Source organism: Crocuta crocuta, unplaced genomic scaffold (genome assembly GCF_008692635.1).
Source record: "Crocuta crocuta isolate KB4526 unplaced genomic scaffold, BGI_CrCroc_1.0 scaffold233, whole genome shotgun sequence".
Taxonomy (NCBI): Eukaryota; Metazoa; Chordata; class Mammalia; order Carnivora; family Hyaenidae; genus Crocuta; species Crocuta crocuta.
In genome coordinates this window covers 1,613,556-1,636,152 of record NW_027529526.1, presented here as the reverse complement: position 1 = coordinate 1,636,152, position 22,597 = coordinate 1,613,556, and the positions used below count along the sequence as shown (strand labels likewise).

At 44.8% G+C, this 22,597-nt stretch overlaps 1 protein-coding gene across 2 annotated transcripts; it reads right to left on the bottom strand.

The window, feature by feature from the left end:
* Nucleotides 1-5,208: 5,208 nt before the first annotated feature.
* Nucleotides 5,209-21,750, bottom strand: E2F8 (E2F transcription factor 8). 2 transcript variants are annotated; one of them, XM_077761041.1, is made up of 13 exons: nt 21,435-21,455; nt 20,971-21,097; nt 18,918-19,196; nt 18,380-18,536; nt 15,699-16,013; nt 15,321-15,482; nt 13,362-13,499; nt 11,406-11,609; nt 11,003-11,090; nt 10,216-10,744; nt 6,723-6,855; nt 6,226-6,608; nt 5,209-5,931 (listed from the first exon to the last, which is right to left on the bottom strand). In XM_077761041.1, exons 2-13 carry the CDS (start codon nt 20,983-20,985, stop codon nt 5,749-5,751), a joined length of 2,586 nt encoding a protein of 861 aa, XP_077617167.1. In that variant the 5' UTR covers nt 20,986-21,097; nt 21,435-21,455; the 3' UTR covers nt 5,209-5,748. The 2 variants fall into 2 exon arrangements, with proteins under 2 accessions (XP_077617167.1, XP_077617168.1); XM_077761042.1 differs by lacking the exon at nt 20,971-21,097 and having other exon boundaries at nt 21,435-21,750.
* Nucleotides 21,751-22,597: the final 847 nt, after the last annotated feature.

The window sequence follows — 22,597 nt, the reverse complement described above, 5'->3', positions numbered from 1 at the left end:
AAGTAAAGGTTTGAAAGGGTGAGTTGGAGAGTCAGAGCAGTCACCAACCACTCAATCTGAGAAGCCAAGCATTCCTCTACTGGCGAATCCAGAAGACAATCATAATAACCAGAAGGGGTTTTGTGAAATGTTCTGGCTTGTGTAACTCAGTACAGCATAAATCATTACAGATGGAAGCCTGAAAAATAGAGACGCCTGAGGAGTAATGCTCTTGAAGCTCTATTCTGCCCTGCCAGTGAACAATCTAGAATCAGGCTGTCTTACCACAGTCTGGATATGTGTGACAGATTTCGTATGGTGGCACTCAGGAGTGTGGTGTTCTGAAATCAGCGCTGTTAGATCTGTTAGGCAGATCTGCATGTCCATGCTGGCTTTGCCCCCTTAGGTTGTGATTGGGACGTGCTCTTACTACTTTCTGAAATTAACTTCCTCACTTGTAAGATGGGGCCAGTAGTTACCACCTTGCAATGTTGCTTTGAAGTAGGCACAATAGAGGATGCTCAATAAAAATGATTCCTTTAAAAAAAAAAAAAAGAACTCTCGAGTCGCACTCTTTCCCCTAGTTCATCTAGGACATATTGTTTTTCTCAGAATATCTTCATGCAGGGGCGCCTGGGTGGCTCAGTTGGTTAAGTGTCCAACTTCAGTTCAGGTCGTGATCTCACGGTCCATGAGTTCGAGCCCTGTGTTGGGCTCTGTGCTGACAGTTCAGAGCCTGGAGCCTGCTTTGGATTCTGTGTCCCCTTCTCTCTACCCCTCCATTGCTTGTGCTCCATCTCTTTCTCACTCTCAAAAATGAATAAACATTAAAAAAAAGATAGAATATCTTCATGCAGAAATGCCCTTATTGTCTAAGTGTTGGGTTTTAATAATGAATATAGGTATATAATTTATATTCAACATTCCTGCCATTCCATCATGGTCCAATATTCCTAGCATCAGCAAGTTCGGATTCGTGTGGATGGTGAGAAAGACCACTGATTAGCCAGGGAAACACCTGAGATGGAACTCACGGCCTTCACCCCACAGGAGAAAGATAGAGCATTTCTTAAGCAGTTAGAAATCTATTCACTTGGAATGGTTTATTAAAGTGAGTGTGGTGACCTCAGTTCTCCTAGAATCCTCGTTTTCCTGGGCTAGAAGAGAGACTTATTCTGGGGGTAGAGGGAAGAGACAAATTGAAGTTAGAGACAGACAACCATAAAAAGAGAACTTGAAAAGCGTAATACGTTGGAGCCATTTATTTTAGGAGGATACATATCTAAACAGCCTCTGGGTGTATTACTGTGTCATAGATGGCCTACATTGTTGGTTCACTTTGAATTTAAAGAAACAGCAGTGCTCATGAGTTCCTGAAACATGACAAAAAATTAGATTCCAAATACCCTATTTAAGAATCGGGGAGCTATATTATTTTAGAAAGATTTAGTCAATAGTTGCTAAAAGTTTTCAGTCATCTTCAGTCTGGAAGATTTACACATATAGGATCTTCTTCTTTTTTAAATGTTTACTTACTTTTGAGGGGAAGACAGACAGAGTGTGAGCAGGGGAGGGGCAGAGAGAGAGGGAGACAGAATTTAAAGCAGGCTCCTTGCTCTGAGCTGTCAACACAGAGCCCAACACAGGGCTGAAACTTATGGACCTAGAGATCATGACCAGAGCCCAAATTGGATGCCCAACCAGTAGGATGTCCAACTGACTGAGCCACCCAGGCACCCCCACATAGGATCTTTTCTTATCCAAATTAGGATCATAGGCATTGTTTTACATGGCACAGTGCTAAGCAAATGGTAAAAACTGAGTAAATACTTTTCAAATAGAATTCAGTTTACACAGGGCAAACCAGACTCTGTGCCTAACTCATGGAAAATGGAAGATTTTCCTGTAGCCTTTCAAAAAATGCAGTTAATTACTTGACTATCGGAGGATGTTGATAATTATATTCCCTACCTGCATTGTCCCGCAAAATGTTGGCCATTATGACAAGTTCTCATTTCGTTACTGATCCAATTGAGCAAGTAATTGACCTGAATGTACTCAAATAAGACATTGAGATACAAAATCACTTCTCTAGAAGTTGATTTAAAAATTGATAGCTTTTTAAAACCTAAAACAATGACGCTTTTCCTTCCAGCTTATCTCATTTTAGGCTCTCAGGATTTGAAACCCAGCCTGTGATACATGCCTAAAAGAATCTGCAGTCAACCCACATGCTTCTATATAATTAATAGGATCGCTCAGACAGCTTATCTGCTTAAGTTCTGAAAATCTCTTTATCCTTTATCTGCAAGAACACTAATCTCTTGAAAAGGACAGGGATGAGGGAAGTTGTTTTAAAGCCAAGTTTAAAAGAATTTTCTTGTACCAAATTTTATCAGTTTTCTGGGTTCCTTGCATCTCTTCTTGCAACGAGTTCCCTTTCAGGTATTTTAAATGGCACTTTGCATTCGCGGGAACATGGGTGAGCTGCTCCCATGGCTGGGGAGATAAGCATTTCTTAAGGCCTTATCTATTCACTCCTTGGCTGGATTCCATCAGGCCCAGGGAACAGAGAGCTATCTGGTCTGGGAATTGGGAAGCCTTGGCTCTGGGTTTCCCTCTGTGATTTGGTTAAGAGCCCTTAAGTTACCAGGCGTGGACATGATTGGCAACTTTAAGCAAAGGAAATTTACTAGAAGGGCACGAAAGGCCCGCACCATCAGAGGACGGCTGAAAATGAGGCTTCGACAGGAGCAGGTGCCATGGTCTTTCCAGAGGTTGGGAGGCAGGAGCCCCAGCAACCGTATTGTAGCTGGAATAGAATTTCACTGCTAGGGTGAAATGGATCAAATCCCAGGGAGGTTGGCCTAGACTTACAATCCATGGGGTCCATCTCATAATTCCTTAAGGGGGAATCAGGAGGCAGTTTGGGAACAGAAACTGCATGCTGGGCAGATAACTTTGTCTACCACTGTGCTATTACTTGACATCTTTAAAGTTGCTTCCTGCTTTAAAAATGAATGGACAGTGCTTCTCCCATGAAAGCCTTTCAGGTTACCATGTCCTGTACTGTTTGCTTCTATGTGTCTATAAAACCAATGAACCAAATAACAAGACAAACATATAAGACAAAAACCTATGGGACTAGTGGGCTATTAGTTGTCCTGCTCTTGGGAATTTTATCACTGTATAACAGTGGTTGTATTCATTATTTATGGATGCATAACAGATTGCCACAAACTTAGCATCTTAAAATAATACACATTCATCACCTCAAAGTTTCTATGGGTCAGGAGCCCAGGAGCGGCTTAGCCGCATTCTCTGCTTGGGCCCTTCCCTGGCTGCAATCTCATCTGAGGCTTGACTGGGGAAGGGTCCATCTGTAACCTTACTGAGATTGTTGGTAGACTTCAGTTCCTTGTGGCTATAGGTGGACCTGAGGATTTCACTTCCTTATTGGTTGTTAGGCTGCAGGCTCTCGTCGGCTCCAGGATGCTGTCCCCAGTGCCTTGCCATGTAGGACTCCCTACACGGGTTACAGTGCAATCCTAGGTAATATAAGTACATAACCATGTACACATAATCACATATATGCCATCACCCTTACTGTATCCTGTTAGAAGGGAGACACAGGTGCCACCCACACTCAAGGGGGTGAACACCAGGCAGCAGGGATTATGGGGCAATCTTATGAATCTGAGTGGAAGAACCGAGTAGGACAATCCTCAGAGTAGTCTCGAAGTCTAGCACAGCTCATTCTTTCTGTGCATCTGAGTTCCCCAAACCTCAGTCCCAGGGGCAGGGGGTGGGGGGAGGGGTACTTCTCATGAACTGTTAAGGAGGCAGAACAAAATCCTGGCTTCCGGTCCTGCTAACTCAGCTTTAAACGAGGGAAGGGGGAAGGTAAAGAGCTGCATCGCCTCAGAGCTATCATGACTGGGTTGGTTTCTCTTCACAGTTGTCTATGTGTCATTGAATCTGGTAACCTCCATGAACTATCTTTTGCCTGTATTTACCATTGGGCAAGTTACCTTCTCTTTACTGCATGGGAATGCTTTTTGTCATTCGTTCATGTGCATATACTGTCTTCCTCGACTACATTATAAGCACCTTAAAGGCAGGAACCATTTCTTATATCAGGAACCATTCACAACATCTTCCCAGGAGGATAAAAGCCAAGGCAGAGGTACTTTGGGAGAAATTGCTCATATTGTTTCTCTAGTGGTGTGAAGGAAGGGGAGTCTCTAGGTCAGTGTGAAAATCTGCTCTCTTTGCTGTGCTTGGTTATGAAAACAAAACATGTATATTTGAGAGGAATGACCTTACAAATGCCTAGACTACCCTGAGTGTGCTCGGCTCCTACTAACGCAGCTGGGCATGCACGTGGAAGCAGATGGCTAATGGATAAAGGAGACCCACACACTCGAGTCATGACATATTCTAGCAGTGGGATTCTGGACTTACTGCTTTAATCTCTGGGAGCCTCAGTGACCTCATTGCCTTAGCTCAGGGAGACAGTGCCTTTAAAATGTATAGCGCAGTACCTAGCATATAGTAAATATATAGGAAATAGATATTATACGGATCCTTTTAGACCCTGACCAGTGAAGGCCCGTGTCAATTCTGGAGATGCAATTCATCCCGTAACAAGAGGGTCAAGGAGAGGCACACTTCACACACTGTAGCTCGTTCCTTCTCTGGGGGCTCATGGGGGTTCAGTATGTTAGTTCCTGGAGTCAATTAGAATCCTGACTACCTTTTTCCCATCCCTGAAGCCGGGCCGTTTGGAAGGCGTGGTAGGACTGGAGCTTTAGCCTCTCCTCTGTAGATGGCAGCAGACGGGGCCAGAGGCAGGCCATATGAGGCCAGGGTAGGAAGTGAGCCTGCTCCTGTCTTTGATTTCTAAGCGCCCAGGCCGTGGTGGAAAGCTCAGGAGACTTAGCTGCATGTCCCTGGACAAGCAACAGCCTCTCCAAAGCCATTTTCAGTGCTGAAAAGTAGAGCCATGGGGAGGATCCAAAGGGGGAAGAACACAGGAACATTTTATACACTTGGCGGATCTAAAGGAACCCAGAACTCTCCTTCCCAAGGATTTGCCTCTGAGGTTAGGGAAGTTTTTTCTCCCAACAGTGCCCCCACTGGCCAAATGAAAACGTGAACTATATTTTAGAAAAGTTTTAATTTGAACAACTTATGATTAAAAATACAGTTTATAAATAATTTTTCCATAGACTTGATTGAGGATTGTTGCAAACTTTACAAAAGGACACAAGACACAATCTGCAACGAGAACAGATTAAAGAAATTACAAAAAAATACAGTTATAGCCCTCCCATTTAAAAATACAACATTATACATTGCAGCGTGTTCATTGTGCAAAGTTGAAGAGAATGCGGCATAGGGCATGTCACATATTCACGCAAAGGGAAGTCAACTTTCATACAGTTACTTTGCATAATAGCATAGGCACAGCTGAGACAACGAATCCTTTCCCCCTCGGCAGTTAATACACCTGACGTTCAACTTTTTGCTTTTATCTGGTAGGACTGATGGCTGAAATTTGCTTAGTACAAATGTGTGTGTGTGTGTGTGTGTGTGTGTGTGTGTGTGTGTGTGTGTGTAAGTAGGGAAACAAGTGTCTGCTTTGAAATTAAGTAAACCCCCAACGTATTTACAGTATTTTCAGAGAATGCGTTCTCCAAATCAGTCTGATTAAACCTTCTCTATTAGACAACCCTTTAGAAAATTAAATAAAGCCAAAGCTGTCAACTAATGGCCATCCTCTGTTGAGACTTCCAGCTTTCGCTGTGGGACAAAGAGAGTTCCTACGGAGGTTTTGTTAGCACCATCGAAATCCATGCAGGATGCGCCCGTTGGCTTCACTGGTCCACCTGGGGTGCGGAAGAAACTTTCGGCCACTGACTGTGACCCTTTGGGTGTCACAGGAACAGGCTGATTGGAGAGAGAGGAATAGGAAAAAGAAGTCAAACCCACACAGAGAGATATGGCCTAATAGCCTCAGGGGGCTGGACTGGAAGGGCATGTCACACGGTAGGAGCCTGGCATATTTTGGCAATCGGCTGTGGGTACTGTGGCCTTCCGGGGCTTGGAAGGCAGCTAGGCCTTCAGTCTCCTCCTCCCATCCTTCCCCTTTCCAAAGAAGAAAAGCAAAAGCGAGTCTCCTGTGATACTATTTGGGCCTTAATAACCCCAGGAAAAAAATCCACTGACTGGAAATACTCTCACCTGTGGTGTCCCCGTCACAGCAACTGATTGTCCACTCGGTTGGTTCTGGCCTGGGACTGGAGAGTCGTACCTGGTGGCCCTTCCTTGCTGAGTGCCTACATTTTCTGGTACAACACTAACAGCCTCTATTCTTGGAGACACAGGAACGGCTCCCGGGCTCGCAGACACCTGCACACTGGGGGAGATGAGTCCCAAGTGCTGCAGTGTGAAGTTTACAATGGCTGAGCTGGGGTTCTGGCCGGGAACGGGGTGGCTCGAAGTGAGAGCCGGGCTGTTCCCGACAGCTGCCACGGAGGTTGGTGAGACCATTAGCTTCAAAGGTGTTACATGAAAAGAGGGAAAATTTACAGCAGTGAGTTCAGATGATGTCACTGGAATAACACCTGAAAAGAAAAGGGGGGAAGATATCTTAAAAGCAAAGGCATTTGTCCAAGCTTATAAGGCTTCAGTGACTTTGAGCCTGACCCACATTTGAATAGTGTTTTATGTACACTCACCTGTGATTGGGGAGCTGTAGATCCTGTGGTTTGGGGAAAGCGTACTTGAGTTTTCTTTACTAGATAGAATAGACTCTGCCCCCAGGGATGAGCACTGGGTGAGAGGGATCAGGTATCCTGATGGGAACAAGGTCTAGAAAACAAGGAGGAAGGTTTTATTCTACACACAAATATGGAAGAACAACGGCCATGTGCCCGTTCCAAGACTCATATCCCTTGGTGTTTGTTTGTCTCATCAGACCAAAGCATCCAGTGGGATGGGCTATGGGGTGGGCCAGCTATATAGCTCCCTGAAGACCACATCCCTCCCTCCCTCCCATTCCTGACTTGTAAAAACCATGTGTTTCTTAAATGTTATCTGTGGTCTTAGGAAGTATCCTAAAGCTAGTAGTGAGCCTGCCTAGGGGTAGGATTTGCCCAACACGCCCCCTCACACTGACATCCAAAGTCCTGCTATCAGACACTACGACGTGGTGCTGTCAGAACCATGTTCAATGCTGTTGGACACCACGATGGCACTGCTGTATTCTTATATGGTTGTTCTTGAATTATGTCGGATGGTAATTTCCCAGACTGTTCTGAGGAACCCTGCTTCCATGGGATGCAAGTTGGCCCTACTTGAATCGTGGTCCAACTGGTCTCGGAAATGCTGAATCGAACAAAGGAAAATGGTGTCTTTATTAGAGAATTCCTGGGGGGCTTTAATGATGGCGTGCCTTGTAAATCTCCAAGGGACATACAGCAGGTAGCATTTCTCAGGCAATTTAGCAGCTAAATTTTTGGTAGTATTGGTATTCGAGGAAAACATCTTAAGAAATGTTGAGTTAGAGAAGGGGGTTGCCAAATCACGGGCCAAAATCTGGCCTCCTGGCCAGTTTTGCAAATAAAACCGTATTGGAACACAGCCATGCCCGTTCATTTATGTTCTGTCCATACCTGCTTTCTTCCATTTTTATAATGGCAGAGTTGCATAGGCAGCACGGAGACCATACGGCCCACAAAGCCAAAACTTTTATTATCTGGCCCTTTATAGAAAAAGTGTGCTGACCCCCTGATTTAGAATAAAGTAATTATACAACTACAGATGCACTTTCCCTAGCCCTTCAGATTGCAGTGATACCAAGCACTCGCATAACACACAAACCGAAGGGCAGGGCACCAGAGTTCAAAAACTATAGTTAAAAAGAGAACTGGTTAATTCATATTGGAGGCCCAAATGTCACAGAGCAAAAGCTTTAGGCAATAAAGTTATATTCTAAACAGAAATAGCCAGTGTTGGGTTGTGTGTACTCCCCACCATGCTGGCTTGGTCTCTCCTTTAGCGAACAGAGAGCCTGCATGGGTGGCTGAACTGCCTGAAAAGTCTGTTTCGGCCTCACCATGAGCAGGTCTGGCAAAAACTAAAAGCAGCTCTTGTAACCTGGGGGCCCCCTTTTTATCTTCCTCCAGATCTTTCTTCTCACCACTGTCAAAACAACGCTCTACACTTTGATCTAGCTGTTAATAGGTCCCATCCTTTCCTTGGGAACCAGTGAATTCAGCATCCACAACACTGCTAGTTTATCAATTTTGCTTCTGAAATGTTTGGTACTGTTCCATATCTTTACGCGCTGGTTCCTTGAAAGCTGCAGGAACAGAAACGTTTCATGGGCGGAGTTAGGCAATTTACAAGTAGCTGTTCTTTACTACCGTTCACGGTGATCTCGCATGGTATGAGAGATACTCTGGTAGCTGGTTTAATTCTTTCAAATCTTCAGCAAAACCTATAGTACTCTAATAATTACTTTTCAATTTTCTATAGACTACGTTCATCGCAAAATCTTTTAGCCTATAATGCCAATTCCTTTTTTTTCTTTTTAAATTAGAACTGTTAATTAGCAGGATGAATGAATTTGGTATATTTCAGCCTGCATGTTTCTCATCTAGTCTACATTAGCTCTCTTATCCCTTTCTTCCTACTGCATCCGTCTGTTTAATGTTCACTGCCTGACATATTTGTGTCTGTTTATGCACTGTCTTCTCTCCACCCACAGAAGTACAGATTCTGGGTAATGTTTGTTGAATGAATTTACACAACAAATCTCTCTTTTCTCTGTTCATCTTAGTCCATGCTAAAAAGAAATGGTCAAAATGAAGGCAGGGAGATGAAAAGAGAAGCAGGGGCACACAGAAAACCTATCTACTGACGATCCTAATCCTGAATAACTAAGTGAGCAACAGGAGACCATTATTAAATCATATCCATTGGCCCGAAGAGATTATGGACCTCCCAGAAAATTGAATCAAGCCAAAGCCTTGTGATTTTCCCCTTAGCATGTATATTACATGCAAAATGATAGTACGCTAAGATAATAGATGTTTTGAACAGTTACCATGGGGCCATCCTCAGGGAAGATTTGACAAACTCTAAAGCCTCTTTAATAACAACAGTTACAGATAATACCCTTCAGCTTATACGGTGCCTTAAAAGGATCACAAGCCCCTTTATGTATAGTATCATGTAATAAATTCACTTAACCTCACAAAAACCGTAACATGGCCCTGGGGCAAGTATTCAAAAGCAATAGTCACCAAAGGCAGGTTCTGGGTTTGATTTGATCCAGAGCACAGCGCTTTATGCCCAGTAGATGATCAGGTAAAAGTGGTGGAATAAATTCTTTATAGATGTGGAAAAACAAGGTGTAGAGAAGGAAAGTAACTTGAGTTAATAGCAGGGACAAAATGAGAGATTGACTTCTGCCTCCACGTTTTAACGGTGTTTATTTGGTGATAACGTCTCCCTATGTAACTGTCTTTAGGGAGAAAAATGAGATAGCATATATAAAAATGCCTAGTACTTCTGCTGCCTGGTATATGGGTAAGCATCTAATAAATGTTAATCCCTTCCTGAACTTAACTCCACCTAGGAAACAAAATTACCTGGAACAGCAAAGTCTCTAGAAACCAGTGCATCAACTATACCTACAATCTGCCAAGATAAGCTTGACTCTTCTATTACATAAAATAGAAATTTTGGTTTAAATTTTAGGTGGAAAGTAAAAACAGAGGGGACAGTTTATCTGCCGGGCAACAGATGCTAGGTACATGACATCCAACAAACGTTAGGTAGTGACTCAGAAAGCAGGAGTTACAGGATCCCTATGCACCCACCCATTCATTTGGGGTTACGTCTGCTTGTAAATTATTTAAGACTTTTGTGACAGCTGTTTGCATTCCAGTATGTGACAGAGAAACAGACTTAAGGACAACCACCCGCAGTGCTTTAAAAAGAGAGCAAATAATCCCTTCCTCCAAAGGTTAAAAATGTCCCTGCCGTCATCCCAGTCAGAGGATTAGCTGTCTGGGGCTTTGTTTGGATTCTGGGACGCTAAGGAACAGTTCCTGGTCTTCTGAGAAACTGCCCTTTGCTCTGGTAAATTTCACAAGCTACTAAATTCTCCTCTAATCAGTTGTGGACTTCCTAAAGCCTTACACGGTGTGAGGCTGTACTTACTGCGGAGACATTTTCAAGTCCTTTCAGGTCCTCTTTAAATTTCTTTTTGGAACCACTGTCGTCAAGCATGCTTGCCCTCTTTGAGCCTCTTTCCCCAGCAGGCTCTTGGTCTCGGTTCTTTGCACCTGGTCTGTCAGGCACCGGCTGCAAGCTTCCAGGCCTGGTGGGGGCCCCCGATTTGGCGTCACTGGCTGCCTTCTCAGTGGTGGCATCTGTGGGGTCTTTTGACCTTGTAGCTTTAGAAGAGGGGGCGGGGCAGAGTGTTGGGCTGAGGCCTTGGGGCGGTGTCATGGTCTGGGCTTGGGCAGGCTGCAGGTAGATGGCATAGGATGGGCCCGAAGGGGCCTGAGGTAGGATCACAGGCACCGCAGGTGACAATGGGCTGGGGATGAGGGGGACCACCCCCAGGGGCTGGATGAGGGGCGGGGCCGTCAGCTCCAGCTCAGCATTTGCCAGGGTGCGGAGAGGAGACGCTGGTTTGCAGTGCCCGGATCTTTCCTGCTGTCCCTTCGCTTTCTTTCTGGGTTCACTAAAAGACAAGATTTAAAATATGACACAGTGGAAACACATTTTCTCTAAAATGTTCTACCATGTTGGATTGGGGCCAGATTGAAGCCATGCATTTAGGAAACTAGCAGATAGCTTCTGTAATGACTGCATAAACGTTACGGAAAAGACTATTTCACCCGTTTCCAAGGCTAGCGCGTGTTCTTACATAAAGTAAGTAATCCTAACGACGCAATGTAAAAGGAAGTCATCCTGCTACTGAAGAGTATTACTAACCTACCTTGACTGCTCTTCTAACTGCATTTTGCAAATAGCTGCGAGCTGAGCCATTTTACTTGGGAAGGGTGCCGAATTCTGAGTGCTCTCAGCTGGTAAAACAGAAACGGGGTGGGGGGGGTAGGGGTTGGGTGTTGGTCAAAGCAAAAGAATAAATGGTCACACAGATATAACATTACTGAAATCAAAGGAACAGAAAACACGCACCTCCCTTCCAAATCACACAGCCATTAAAGCCCACCAATTATTTTTTATCTTTTCATTCATATATGAGTTAGGCTTTAAGTGGATTGGGGTATATGGGTATTGAAACAAATCTCTAACAAGTACCATAGGGATCAAGTAAGCGGAAAAAAACAGATAAAAGGAATTCTTCAGAGCAGAGCCTGGTGTGACTGAAAACATACCTTTGCTTGTCTTCACGGGGCTACTGGGAGCAGAATTTATCTTTCTCCGGTCACTTTCTATGCTCTTAACCAGTTTGATAAGAGACGGGTGTCGAGTGAAGTTTGGTTTCCCACGCGTGGAAAAGAGGTTTTTGGCACAGTTGTCTTTCGAAGGCCGCTTCGCTTCTAGATCGGAGTGGGGAAAAGGAAGGACTTGGCCACATCCTGAAAGACAGAATGGCAGGGGGCTTGGCTTCCTTGCAGGAGATGAAGGCAAAGGATAGGCCAAGAATGATTTTAGGAATGAAAGCAGCAACATTTATACAGCGTTGTTTATAGAGCGTATGTCTGGGCCAGACACTGTCTGAAGGGCCTTCTGTACAAAACCTTGTCAATCTTATTTCAACGGAATTCTGAGAGGAGACTTCACACCTTAACATCTCTGAAACCCACAGCATCTTACAACTAACGAGTGGTGTGCTAGAGTGGAATCGTTAGTGGTTTCTCTTTCTTACCAGTATATATATAAAACTCTGCATCTTGTAATCAGTGGAGTCCCAGCCTGAGGAGACACGGTGACTCTCACTGCTATGGACTGAATAATTGGGGCCCCTCAAGTTCACAAGTTGAAATCCTAACCCCCAATATGATGGTGTTAGTAGGTGGGGCCTCCAGGAGGTACTTTGGTCATGAGGGCGGAGCCTTCTTGAGTAGGACTGGTGCTCCTATAAAAGAGGCCGCACAGCCCTCTCTAGTCCCTTCTACCATGTGAGGTTATGATGAAAAGACAGCCATCTAGATAGCAGGCTCTCGAAAGCCTTCCCAGCCTCCAGAGCTGCAATACGCTTCTGTTGTTTATAAGCCACCCAGTCTATGCTATTGGGTTACAGCAGTCTGAATGGACTAAGACACTCTCGACAACTCCACCAGGTAGGTGCTTCCTAGGAAACGCATCGCCATTTCAGAGACATTAATCAACTGATCTTGGTCTCTCAGCTAGTACAGTGTGGGCCTGGGATATGAAGCCATCAGTCTGGCCCCAGAGCCTGCACTCTGAATCCTTGCACCGAAGGACCTCGCTCTGAGATTACAGCTGACTCTTGAACGGGTCTGAACTCTGCAGCTCCACTTACATGCAGATTTTTTACAGTGCAGCGATGTGAATGCATTTTCCTTTATGATTTTCTTAGTAACATTTTCTTTTTTCTTGTGTACTTTATTGTAAGAATATAGATGATACATAAACATACAAAGTATGTTTTAACTGACTGTTTATGTTATTGGTAAGTCTTCCGGCCAACGACAGGCTATTAGTAGTTAAGTTTTGGGGGAGTCAAAAGTTATATGCAGATTTTGATTGCATTCCTAACCCCTGCATTGTTCAACAGTCAATGTAGATTCAAAACTGCGGTAACCTTGCAAAGATACCACTGTTCTTCCCATTTTGCAGGGGAGGAAGCAGCCTTGAAGACATAACTTGCTTAAGGCCACATAGCCAATCGGAGGCTACGTTTCCCTCTGGCTCCGTGGCCCATGTTCTTGCTACTTTAAACATTTCAGTGAGGGATCTTTGGTGGAATGTAAAACGTCAGAACCCTGGAGTTGAGATGGAGACTAGAACATGATACTGGAGTGAATTCACTTCATATTCCCGATGTGTATAGGCTTTGTTACGGTCACTGGGCAGCATAACAATTAAGCAACAGTATCTTATGTTTTGTGATGCTCTCCGCTTTTTCAGATCCTTTCACGATCAGATTCTGCCTCTTGGGTACAGGGTTGGAGGTGTTTTGGCCCTTGGGGTGTTGATGGAACCAGCGGCCAAACTTTCATACGGGCACTCATCTTTGTCCTTCCAACAGCTTACACGTGTTCTTTGCATGTGGGAGTGTGGGCAGGAAGGGGAAGGGAGAAGATCTCCCGATGCACATTGATTCAAAACAATGAAGCAAAGAATGAAGGGAAATAAATACGTACCACTGGGATTTGGACTGATTTCTGGGCCTGTCCATTTAAAAGCTGGTTTTCGGCCTCTTTCTTCTGTGACATGAACTTTCTTGATAAGATTCAAGCTACTCAGAACATTAGCTATATCATACAGCCTCCGAATTTTTGCTAGAAAATAAAAGATATATGCCACTTAATGGAATAGTGAAAGATCAAAGGACTTTGCTTCATGAGGACTTCATGTATATTCAAAAAGCTATCCTAGCCATCAATGTCAGGTAGAGAAAAATGTGACTCTTTTAAGTTATTCTGGTGATACTGCTTCAATTCAAACAAAAAACAGTTTTAAATATTAAAAAGACTCCGTTACTGCTGGTACTGAATTTTGAAATGACAAAGGTTGAAAAAGGGAAAATGACTTTGTGAGATCACCCTATAGGGAGCCATATTACAGTTTTTAATAAAAAGTCCCCATTACTGGGAATCCTCTGATGAGGATTCAGAAGAATTTTATGAACAAATAGAAACGAAGCATCAATGATAAATGCATTGCTTTCCTGCTTGTGACAGTTTATAACAATGAGATTTATTTAGTATCATGAGCATGGAGGATGCTATAGCCCATCAAAATTTGTAAATTAAAAAAATTTTTTAATGTCTATTTATTTTGAGAGAGAGCGAGAGAGTGAGCAGGGGAGGGGCAGAGAGAGAGGAGTCCAAGCAGGCTCTGCACTCCCAGCTTAGAGACCTACATGGGGCTTGAACTCACGAACCATGAGACCATGACCTGAGCAGAGATCAAAAATTGGGAGCTTAACCAACTGAGCCAGCCAGTCGCCCCCAATTTTGTAAATTTTTATATTGTCCTTATGTCCTATGCAAATCATTGATTCGTTCATTCTACAAATCTTACATATCTTAAAAAGTCTTGTTACAAAGACATCAGTCTGAACTTCCAGCTTGATACTATAAAATTATAAACTGAGCCCCTTCTTCCTAGCCATGCCAGGAGGTTCTGAATTCCCTGGGGATTTGGCAAATTGCACATCCGCAGTTCCTGGAATGGTTTCCAAGGCTGTGACTAACCAGTGAAATGGAGAGCTGCAAACTGGTGAGTCAGAAAAAGCAGGCAGCCCATCTCAGTAGAGGGCTGAAATTGCACATCTCCCAAGCCAATTGCCAGTGGTATTGCCTCTACTCTCCACTTAATTTTGTCTTTATAGAGACACCATCAACCGGGAGCTGTGCGAATACACTTTCATGGGATTAGTGCGGCTTTACAGGAACGGAAAGGCAACTGTGCAATGGCTCCCGGGCACTCCCCACAGCGGGTCCCCTCCTTAGGTGCGTCCTCTGTTCAGCTGAGCCTCGTGCCCTACATGGAGGTGTGCTGCTGCCCCCGGGGGACGCGGGCGTGCTGCAGAGCCTTCCCATCTGCTGAGCACTTCTTTCCACACTCTCTTCTAGAGGCTCCGGCAAAGCCTGTCACCGAGGTGCGGGCAGAGCTCGGCATCAGGAGCCCAGTCCAGGCCCCTTTCCTCCTTCGAGCAGGTCTGGCTGAAACTACTCTTTCACCTGAGCTGCAGGTCACTTCTGGGGACAATTTTAGAAGAGTTATTCATATCCTTGCCTATGAGAGCAGAGATCGGGGTTCCAGGCCCACTTGACAAATTTACTGCTCATTTAGACTTCAGGCACCAGAGTTCAAAAGTCCAAAATGGGGACAATGTTACAGTATCAAAGGAGGTCACTTCTAAGGGACTGTTTATAAGCCAAAGGGTCAGACAAATAAGAGAAGTTAAATACACATCTTTGAATCCTATGGGTGAGTGAAACGGCAGAGTCGCAGCGTCAGGGGAGAAGAGAAGGTGCACAGGCATGATTAGAGAGGATGCGTCAGGACAGTGAATGTACTCAGAAATCAGTTTCTAAGTCACATTTTATGGTTTCAGAACAGGTCCGACAGCCCACGGCAGTCCTGACACTTACTTTTAAACTTGCTTTTATCCAAATCTTCCACGTGGTCTTCCCCAATTAGAATCTTGGCAGCAATTTCTAGGCTCACTATCTGAGGCGTCGACACCAGAAACAGCATCACAAACTTCTGGCTCATCACTCTTAAAGACTTATCTTTGCGGCTGTTTACAGAGGCTTTGGAGGAGGAGGATTAGAGAATTAAAATTCATGAAGGGACAAGTGACTTCTAAAGTAACAGGGCTAAAAATACCACAACCCGATCAGACAGCTGACAGGCACGGCATTTTAGCATGTTAAAAGGCAGGAGTTGCTCTAGATCAAACAGCGTGCTCTAAGAACCCATTTTCTTTAGACCCAGGAGGGGTCCAGTCTTTTCCAACCATGGCTCACCTGCCCGAAATTCCACTCCCGGGAGTTCGACAAAACACATGTCCGCGTGTCCATCGTGGCCACTGTTTGACTTGATGATATGCTCCTCTAGGCTGTACGTCTTACTAAAGTCAAACTCTTGCTCGTATTCTCTCTTCTTGATCATCATAATCTGCTCGGCATACTTGTTCTCTTCCCCGACGGTTTTCAAAGTCCCCAGGGTTTTGTGGAGATTATGTCGCCCGTGCCACGTGTACCTGTTTTTGGCCAGGCGGCTCACCATGTGTAAACTCTCTAGGACATTCACGATGTCGTAAATGCGCCGCCGCTCAACATCTGCGAAGAAGGAGCAATGGTACATACGAGGGTCAGACTTCGTAACGTGTAGAGAACTGAGTAACTTTTTCTTCCACGGCTTCTTAGTCCGTGGGTCTGGAGGACACAGTTCTACTTACTACACTCAACAAAGGGGGCGAAGATGGGGAAGACACGTTTCTGCTCTCATAGGGTATAAATCATGGCAACAGGAATCAGAAAGGTAACATCTACAGAGGACCTACTGTGTGCCATACAGCTTTAGGAAATTCTTACCCTAAACTGGTGTGGTAGGTAGTATTATTCAGTTTACCGATGAGGAAATGGAGGCTCAGGCTGGCTAAGTAGCTCATGCCAAAGCACAGACCAGTGACAAAACCAAGTCGTTAACATTCTAAGCCCCACACATTACAACCTGGTTTTTTTTATACGACTCTTCAAGGTGCACGTGTGTGCACACATACACACATACACACGTGCACACACACATAGTTATCATAGGATATGTACAAACCACCCGAAATTCCTTGCTGTTCCTGGAAGTTGCCAGATGTGCCCTTGCCTGAAGGCCTTTTACTGAGCTGCTCCTTCTGCCTGGAATCCCTCTTCCAGATGCCCTCATCGTCCCCCACCTCCATCCTTTCAAGCTCTTGCTCAGATGTCACCCTTTGAACGAGGCCTGACCTGACTGCCTAACATGATATTGCGAAACACACTCCCAGCACTCCTGGTCCCCCTCTACCCTGTTCTGCATTGTATTTTCCCCACAGCATGTATCACCTTCTAACATCCGTTATTATTACTTGCTTATCATGTGCTTTGCATAATATCTATCATTATGTCTCTTTATCTGTCCTTTGCATACTCATCTATTACCTCGCTCTAGCAAGTAGGTTCCACAGGAAGAAAGATTTTACTCTTTGTTGAAAAAATGTTTGTTTAGCAGGGGAGGGGCAGAGAGAGAAGGAGACACAATCTGAAGCAGGCTCTGTGCTGCCAAGGCAGAGCCCCACGCAGGGCTCAAACTCAAGAACCATGAGATCATAACCTGAGCCGAAATCAAGAGTTGGTCGTTTAGCTGACCGAGCCACCCAGGCGCCCCAAGAGTTTATTCTTTTTATTCACTGATGTTATCCCAAGCTTTTACAGTACTGCCTGGCACATCGTAGGTGATCAACAGCTACCTGCTGAATTAAAGGTACAGTCTACAAAGCTACAATTAAGTAGGTGTGACTAGATGAATCTATATGGCATATTCTTAAAATATGAAATCAAGTCGGTATTTATAAACATGTATTCCAAGAGTAAAACCTTCTTCATGGAGTGATAGCTATATATTAAAGTACCCTTCCTATCTTGTCAGTTTCACATTATATTTTCATGACTCCAAAAGTATCCCAAGTTTACCACAGATCCCTTTTAGGCTGCAACTAGATTCAAGTCTATGAAGAGAAGAGTAAAGGTAGTAGGAGGAACACAGTAACTTGCCAAACCCAAAAACATATTGTCCTCAGAATCGCACCGAGTAGCGGGCGGTGCTAAAGCCCTGCTTCTACTCACAGAAGCAGATCCTCATCACAAGCTACCAAGATACCATTCTTCAGCCCAGCTCTTCGAGGAGAGCACGAAAGAGCTCAGAGAGTGCAGATAGAAGTTCAAAGCTGTAGCTGTTTATGAAACAAGTCATAAAACAATGTTGCCTTTCTTGGGGTGCCTGGGTGGGTCAGTTGGTTAAGTGCTAAACCTCAGCTCAGGTCATGGATCGCACAGTGGATTCCTGGGTTGTTCATGAGTTCCAGCCCCCTGTGGGGCTCTGCACTGGAAGTGTGCTCCCGATTCTGTCTCCCTCTCTCTGTCCCTCCCCACTCTCTCACAAAATAAATAAACATAAAAAACAAACAATGTCTTTCTTTACAGTTTCAGAGCTTTTGAAATGCAGTCAGAAGCAATCTCCATTGATTTTTTTTACTTCTGTTTGAAAACTCACTGAGGTTGGAAACTATATGCCTTTATTCTCAAATCGGCTTCAGAGGGGCGCCTGGGTGGCTCAGTCAGTTAAGTAACTGACTTCAACTGACTTTGGCTCAGGTCATGATCTTGCGGGTCCAGGAGTTCCGCCGTGCATTGAGCTCTGTGCTGACAGCTGGGAACCCGGAGCCTGCTTTGAATTCTCTGTCTCCCTCTCTCTCTGCCTCCCCCTCACTCATGCTCTGTTTCTGTCCCCAAAATAAATAAACATTAAAATAAATAAATAAAATGGCCTCAGCGACTTAAAATTTCCATCTGTGTCGTTACAAACACTGGCTAGATGAGCGTGGGTCTGAAGGAGTAAGTCCATGAAGTCACTTTAATTGTTAACCATTTCAGTGAGCTCTTTGCATACTTACTAAGTTCCTCAGCTACTTCGTCAAGACAGATGTCATTGTTCACAGCAGGGTTGGGGTAATTAGGGTATCGTGCTAAGAACTTATGACACAACAATCCTAAACTTTTCTCTTTTCGACTTGGTTGGGATTTCTCATATTCATCTCCAGATAAGTGTTCCTACAAAAGAAGAGGTAAATAATATCTGAATCGAGAATACAGTTGGACAGATTTATTACGGTCATCTGCCCTTGATAGCTAACAGGCTTAGCTTCAACCACTGTAAAACTGGGGGGAGAAAGGTGGGAGCCAGTGTAAACCGCTTGGCAGGGCTGAAAAGGAGGCTTGCGCTGAAATGAGTCAAAGGCTCAGGATCCCTAGTACTATGTTTGGGGGAGTCCTGCGCTCTGAAGCAGGCTAATAACAGTCTGTGGGGGGAGATGCTTCATATTGCGGGCACTTCTGTAATAGCTACTCTTCCCTGATCACACACACACACACACACACACACACACACACACACACACACACACATCTCCTCCCAGCCTTTTGCAAACCTACATGTAAACAATCTTTAGCCTCAGGTAATCCGTTTCTGCCATCAAACAACCCCCTTTTCTGATCTCTGTTTCGTATCTCGGGGCTCACAGCACTGATGAGCATTTTCAGGTTGGCCGTTGGTGTCCACGGTTCTCCCTGGGAGATTTCCTTGGGCTTGGTAGGCGTGGTCAAAGGGCCAAAGTCAGGCTGTATCTCCGTCAACACTATATTTGCTGCAGTGGACTCTTTCAGAGGTGTTTTCATTAGTCCTCTTTTATGTGGTTCAAAAAAGAGATTTTCCTGGTTTAAAACAAGCAAGCAATTAAATCTACCATAAAACAGGATTTATCATATGGCTCTTGATGCTAGAAGTTGTACAATAAATAGAATCTCATCAAGGAAAAAATGCCTACCGAGGTTATAGGGTCGATTAAATTAGTAACTATCCCAATGATCACTTAACACTTATTGTCCTTTTTACTAGCTAAATTTCCCACTCTTAATTTTGCAGTTCTTCTTATGTTCCAAGAATTTAAAAAAAAATCCCTTTAAGGCATAATTTAAATTTTTTGACATAATTTTTTATTTAGAATAGTGTTGCAGATAAGATAGAGAGCTCCCATATTCCTTTCGCTCAGCTTCCTCTAAGAGGACTGATACTTTTAAATGATCCAAAACTCCTAGGAGTGACTTTTACACATGACACTACAGTAAGTAAAGGCCTACGCGGCAGAAACCATGTCCCATTCATCTGTGTGTGTTCATCTGGTACAAAGGCTGCATACACCGAGTGCTCAGTAAAACACCACTCATGTGGAAGAGTCAGAAAGCCAAGGAGACAAGGCTGAGGGCTGGCATACGGTCATACTCAGAGGCAAACCTAGCAGGGAGCAAACCCAGAGTGTCGCCAGCAAAGAAAAGTCTGCTCTTTCAATATTTACCCCTCTCATTTTATAGAAGGAAAAACAGGGCCAAATGAGATAAAATTAGTTATCCAAAGTTACAAAGCTAGTTCCTGGCAGAGGCAAGGGCTGCCACTGAGACATGATGGTAAATTAATAGCAGTTCACAAATACGAGTAATGGAGACTACGTTTCTTCTACTTTTGGACACTGGGGACTTCACACATTCTTCCCATCTCTCTATGGCTATTTTAAAGAAAATGCTTGGAATGGCAATAAGTGAAAACACACTCACTAATTCCTCAGTGACTTTAGGAACAAAGATTAATGGGATTGTTTAACATGTCCGTGACTCCTTAGGATTTATCAAGTGCTTTTCCATTTGTATTTTCACCATATCTTACAGTCCTGTTCTGCAGAAAAGGAAGAGATCCTGGCTGAGAGAGGTGACACAGGCCTTGAACCTGAATATGCTCAATCCAACTATGGTGCTCTTACATGGAAACCAGTGTGATGAGTACAATGGGGGACCCTCGGGAACATGTGCACCTGAAAGATGCTGGCCCAAGGATGGGATTTCTCGAAAGGCTGCTGTCCTTTACCTCAGACTGTCAGGAACAATAGCAATTCTCATTTGAATGACATATAAACCTTTCAGGAACTTTGCATTTTTCATTTTTTAACACACCAGTAGCTGGGCACTCATCAAGACACCCCTACTGATAATTCTGTTTTACAAAATGTCTGTCTCACAAATAGTGTTTGTGGCCCCCAAGTGTAAGAAGCTGCTGATTCCGTAGAAAAAGATCTTAAAAAGAAATATGATCTCAAATCATGTCAAATGCCCTCTCTAAGTTCGAATTGCTCAAGAATTCTGAGAAATACCATAATGCAGCTAACCAATTTTGTAATTCTTAGAAAAATACCTTTTCTCGCCGCTTATTTCTTTGAGACTTCCAATTACCATCACACCGTTAAAAACTTTGGATTGCCTTAGCTCTGGCCAAACTCTTCCCCTCTTTAAAAAATAAATTTCCCTTCCTTCTGGGTTTTAGCAAACTAAAAAGAGCTATAGCTTTAATAAGATATTGGATATGGGAAAATTATAGGGTTACATCGGGATGATATTGGTTTTAAAACTTCAAGGATGAATACTGAAGTTAAAAAGGTACCTTTTCATTCTCCATTCTGTAAATTTCTCATACATTTAGAGTTTCTTTAAAAATGAAAAACTGGAGTTTCTCTCAACGCCCTGATGGTTTAAGTAGTCCAATCAATTCTATTAAAAAGTTTAATATCCTTAAAAAGAAAAGGAAATAGAAAAAGTTAAAGAAAAATAAAACCAGGAGATCAGCTAAATATTCCCTCACGGGCACCACAGGCCGCTTAAACAAAGACTAACGAAAAAAATGACAAATTACATTTACATTTTATTCCCGGCCAGAGATAACCCTGCTGGGCAGAGAACTCCGTCAAACGTCAGTAAATTCCTTCAGCAAACCGATCCGCTATCATGAGACTTAAACCAAACCACAGAACTGCCAGTGACAGCCTTCTCCCACCTTCAGGGAAGGCACGCCATTCTCCCATTCTCCAGACCCCACCGAAAAGGACGGTAGCAAGCACTAGCACCCACCTGTTCACAGGTCAGGGTTGGGGACTCCGCTAGCGCGCCAGCCTGCTTCCGGCTGAGCAGACACGACCCCAAGCATCTGGATAAAAGTCTACATCTTGATGCCTGAATTTTCCCCCTGATACACACGTGCACAGGCTCAGCAGTAAAGACTTGGGAAATAGCTTGATCGGAAACTTCCGAACTCAGTTCCTAAACTCCAAACATGCCCTGGGTATTTAAAGAGCGCCTTATGATTAAGACTTTTTCTTCTTTTAGGACATCCTTAAAGACGAAAGGCGATGTGTACTCTCAATTCGGGTGGCCCTTTCACGCCACGATGTTGGATCTCACCAAGGAGGCTGCATTTGTTCAGTAAAGCAACCAGGTACAGTCCCCCTGGACGCCACCCGCTCCGCGCCGAGCGCACTTCCCCCTCCGCCCAGCCAACTACCCCTCCCCCCGGGCCCAGTCAGCGCGCCACCGGCCCTGCAGTTCCCGGACAGCATCTTCGCCGTTCCCAGGGCAACGATTCCTAACCAATCAGAGAGCGGGACGCGGGCCTGCGATTGGTTGGTGGCGCCAGGGGCGGGTCCGGANAGCCGATCCCGCGGGCTGGGAGGGCCGCTCCCCTCCCCCACGCCCGCTCTTCCCGGCCCCGGACTCCGCGCGCCAATCGCAGCCTCCAGACAAGAGCCGGCGGCGAATCAGGGTGCAGGCACCGCCCTCCGGTCCGCCTCCAAGACAGAGTTGGGGGAAAAGTTCAGCAACTTTTTTTCCTTTTTTTTTTCCCCCCCGAATACCCCCTCCCCTTGCTAAAGTTGGGGAATAAGGTTTGGCCCTCCCGGGTCACGAGGACTGAGAAGCGGGCGCTCTGCGATTCCCATTCTGGCCGTCCCATTCTCTGCCCTGCCCCAGGTCCACTCACCTGCCCTCCGGACCCCGGCCGGGACCATCCCCCCTGCCATCCCTGGCATGCGTTATTGTGCTGCCCACCACCTGCCCCATTGGCTTCTAGAAAATTGGTGTGCAGAGGGAGAAACCTGACCATCTGGTGCCCGAACTCGTTGGGCGTGGGGTCTTGGCCGAGACGTGAGAACTCAGGTGTGGGAGGAGGAGGAGTAAGGTTGAAAACCCGCCGAGCCAGTTCCGGGCGTCTGTCGTCTTCCCTCCCGGGGTCTCCCACC

Bases quoted from the DNA above. Each gene is read 5' to 3' on its own strand.
- E2F8 (XM_077761041.1), bottom strand. The intron at 13,500-15,320 runs GTAAGTGTCAGG...TTTATTTTCTAG, and splicing joins GGATAAAAGCAAGTTTAAAA to CAAAAATTCGGAGGCTGTAT. The intron at 11,610-13,361 runs GTACGTATTTAT...TCTGTCTTTCAG, and splicing joins AATCAGTCCAAATCCCAGTG to GATGTGGCCAAGTCCTTCCT.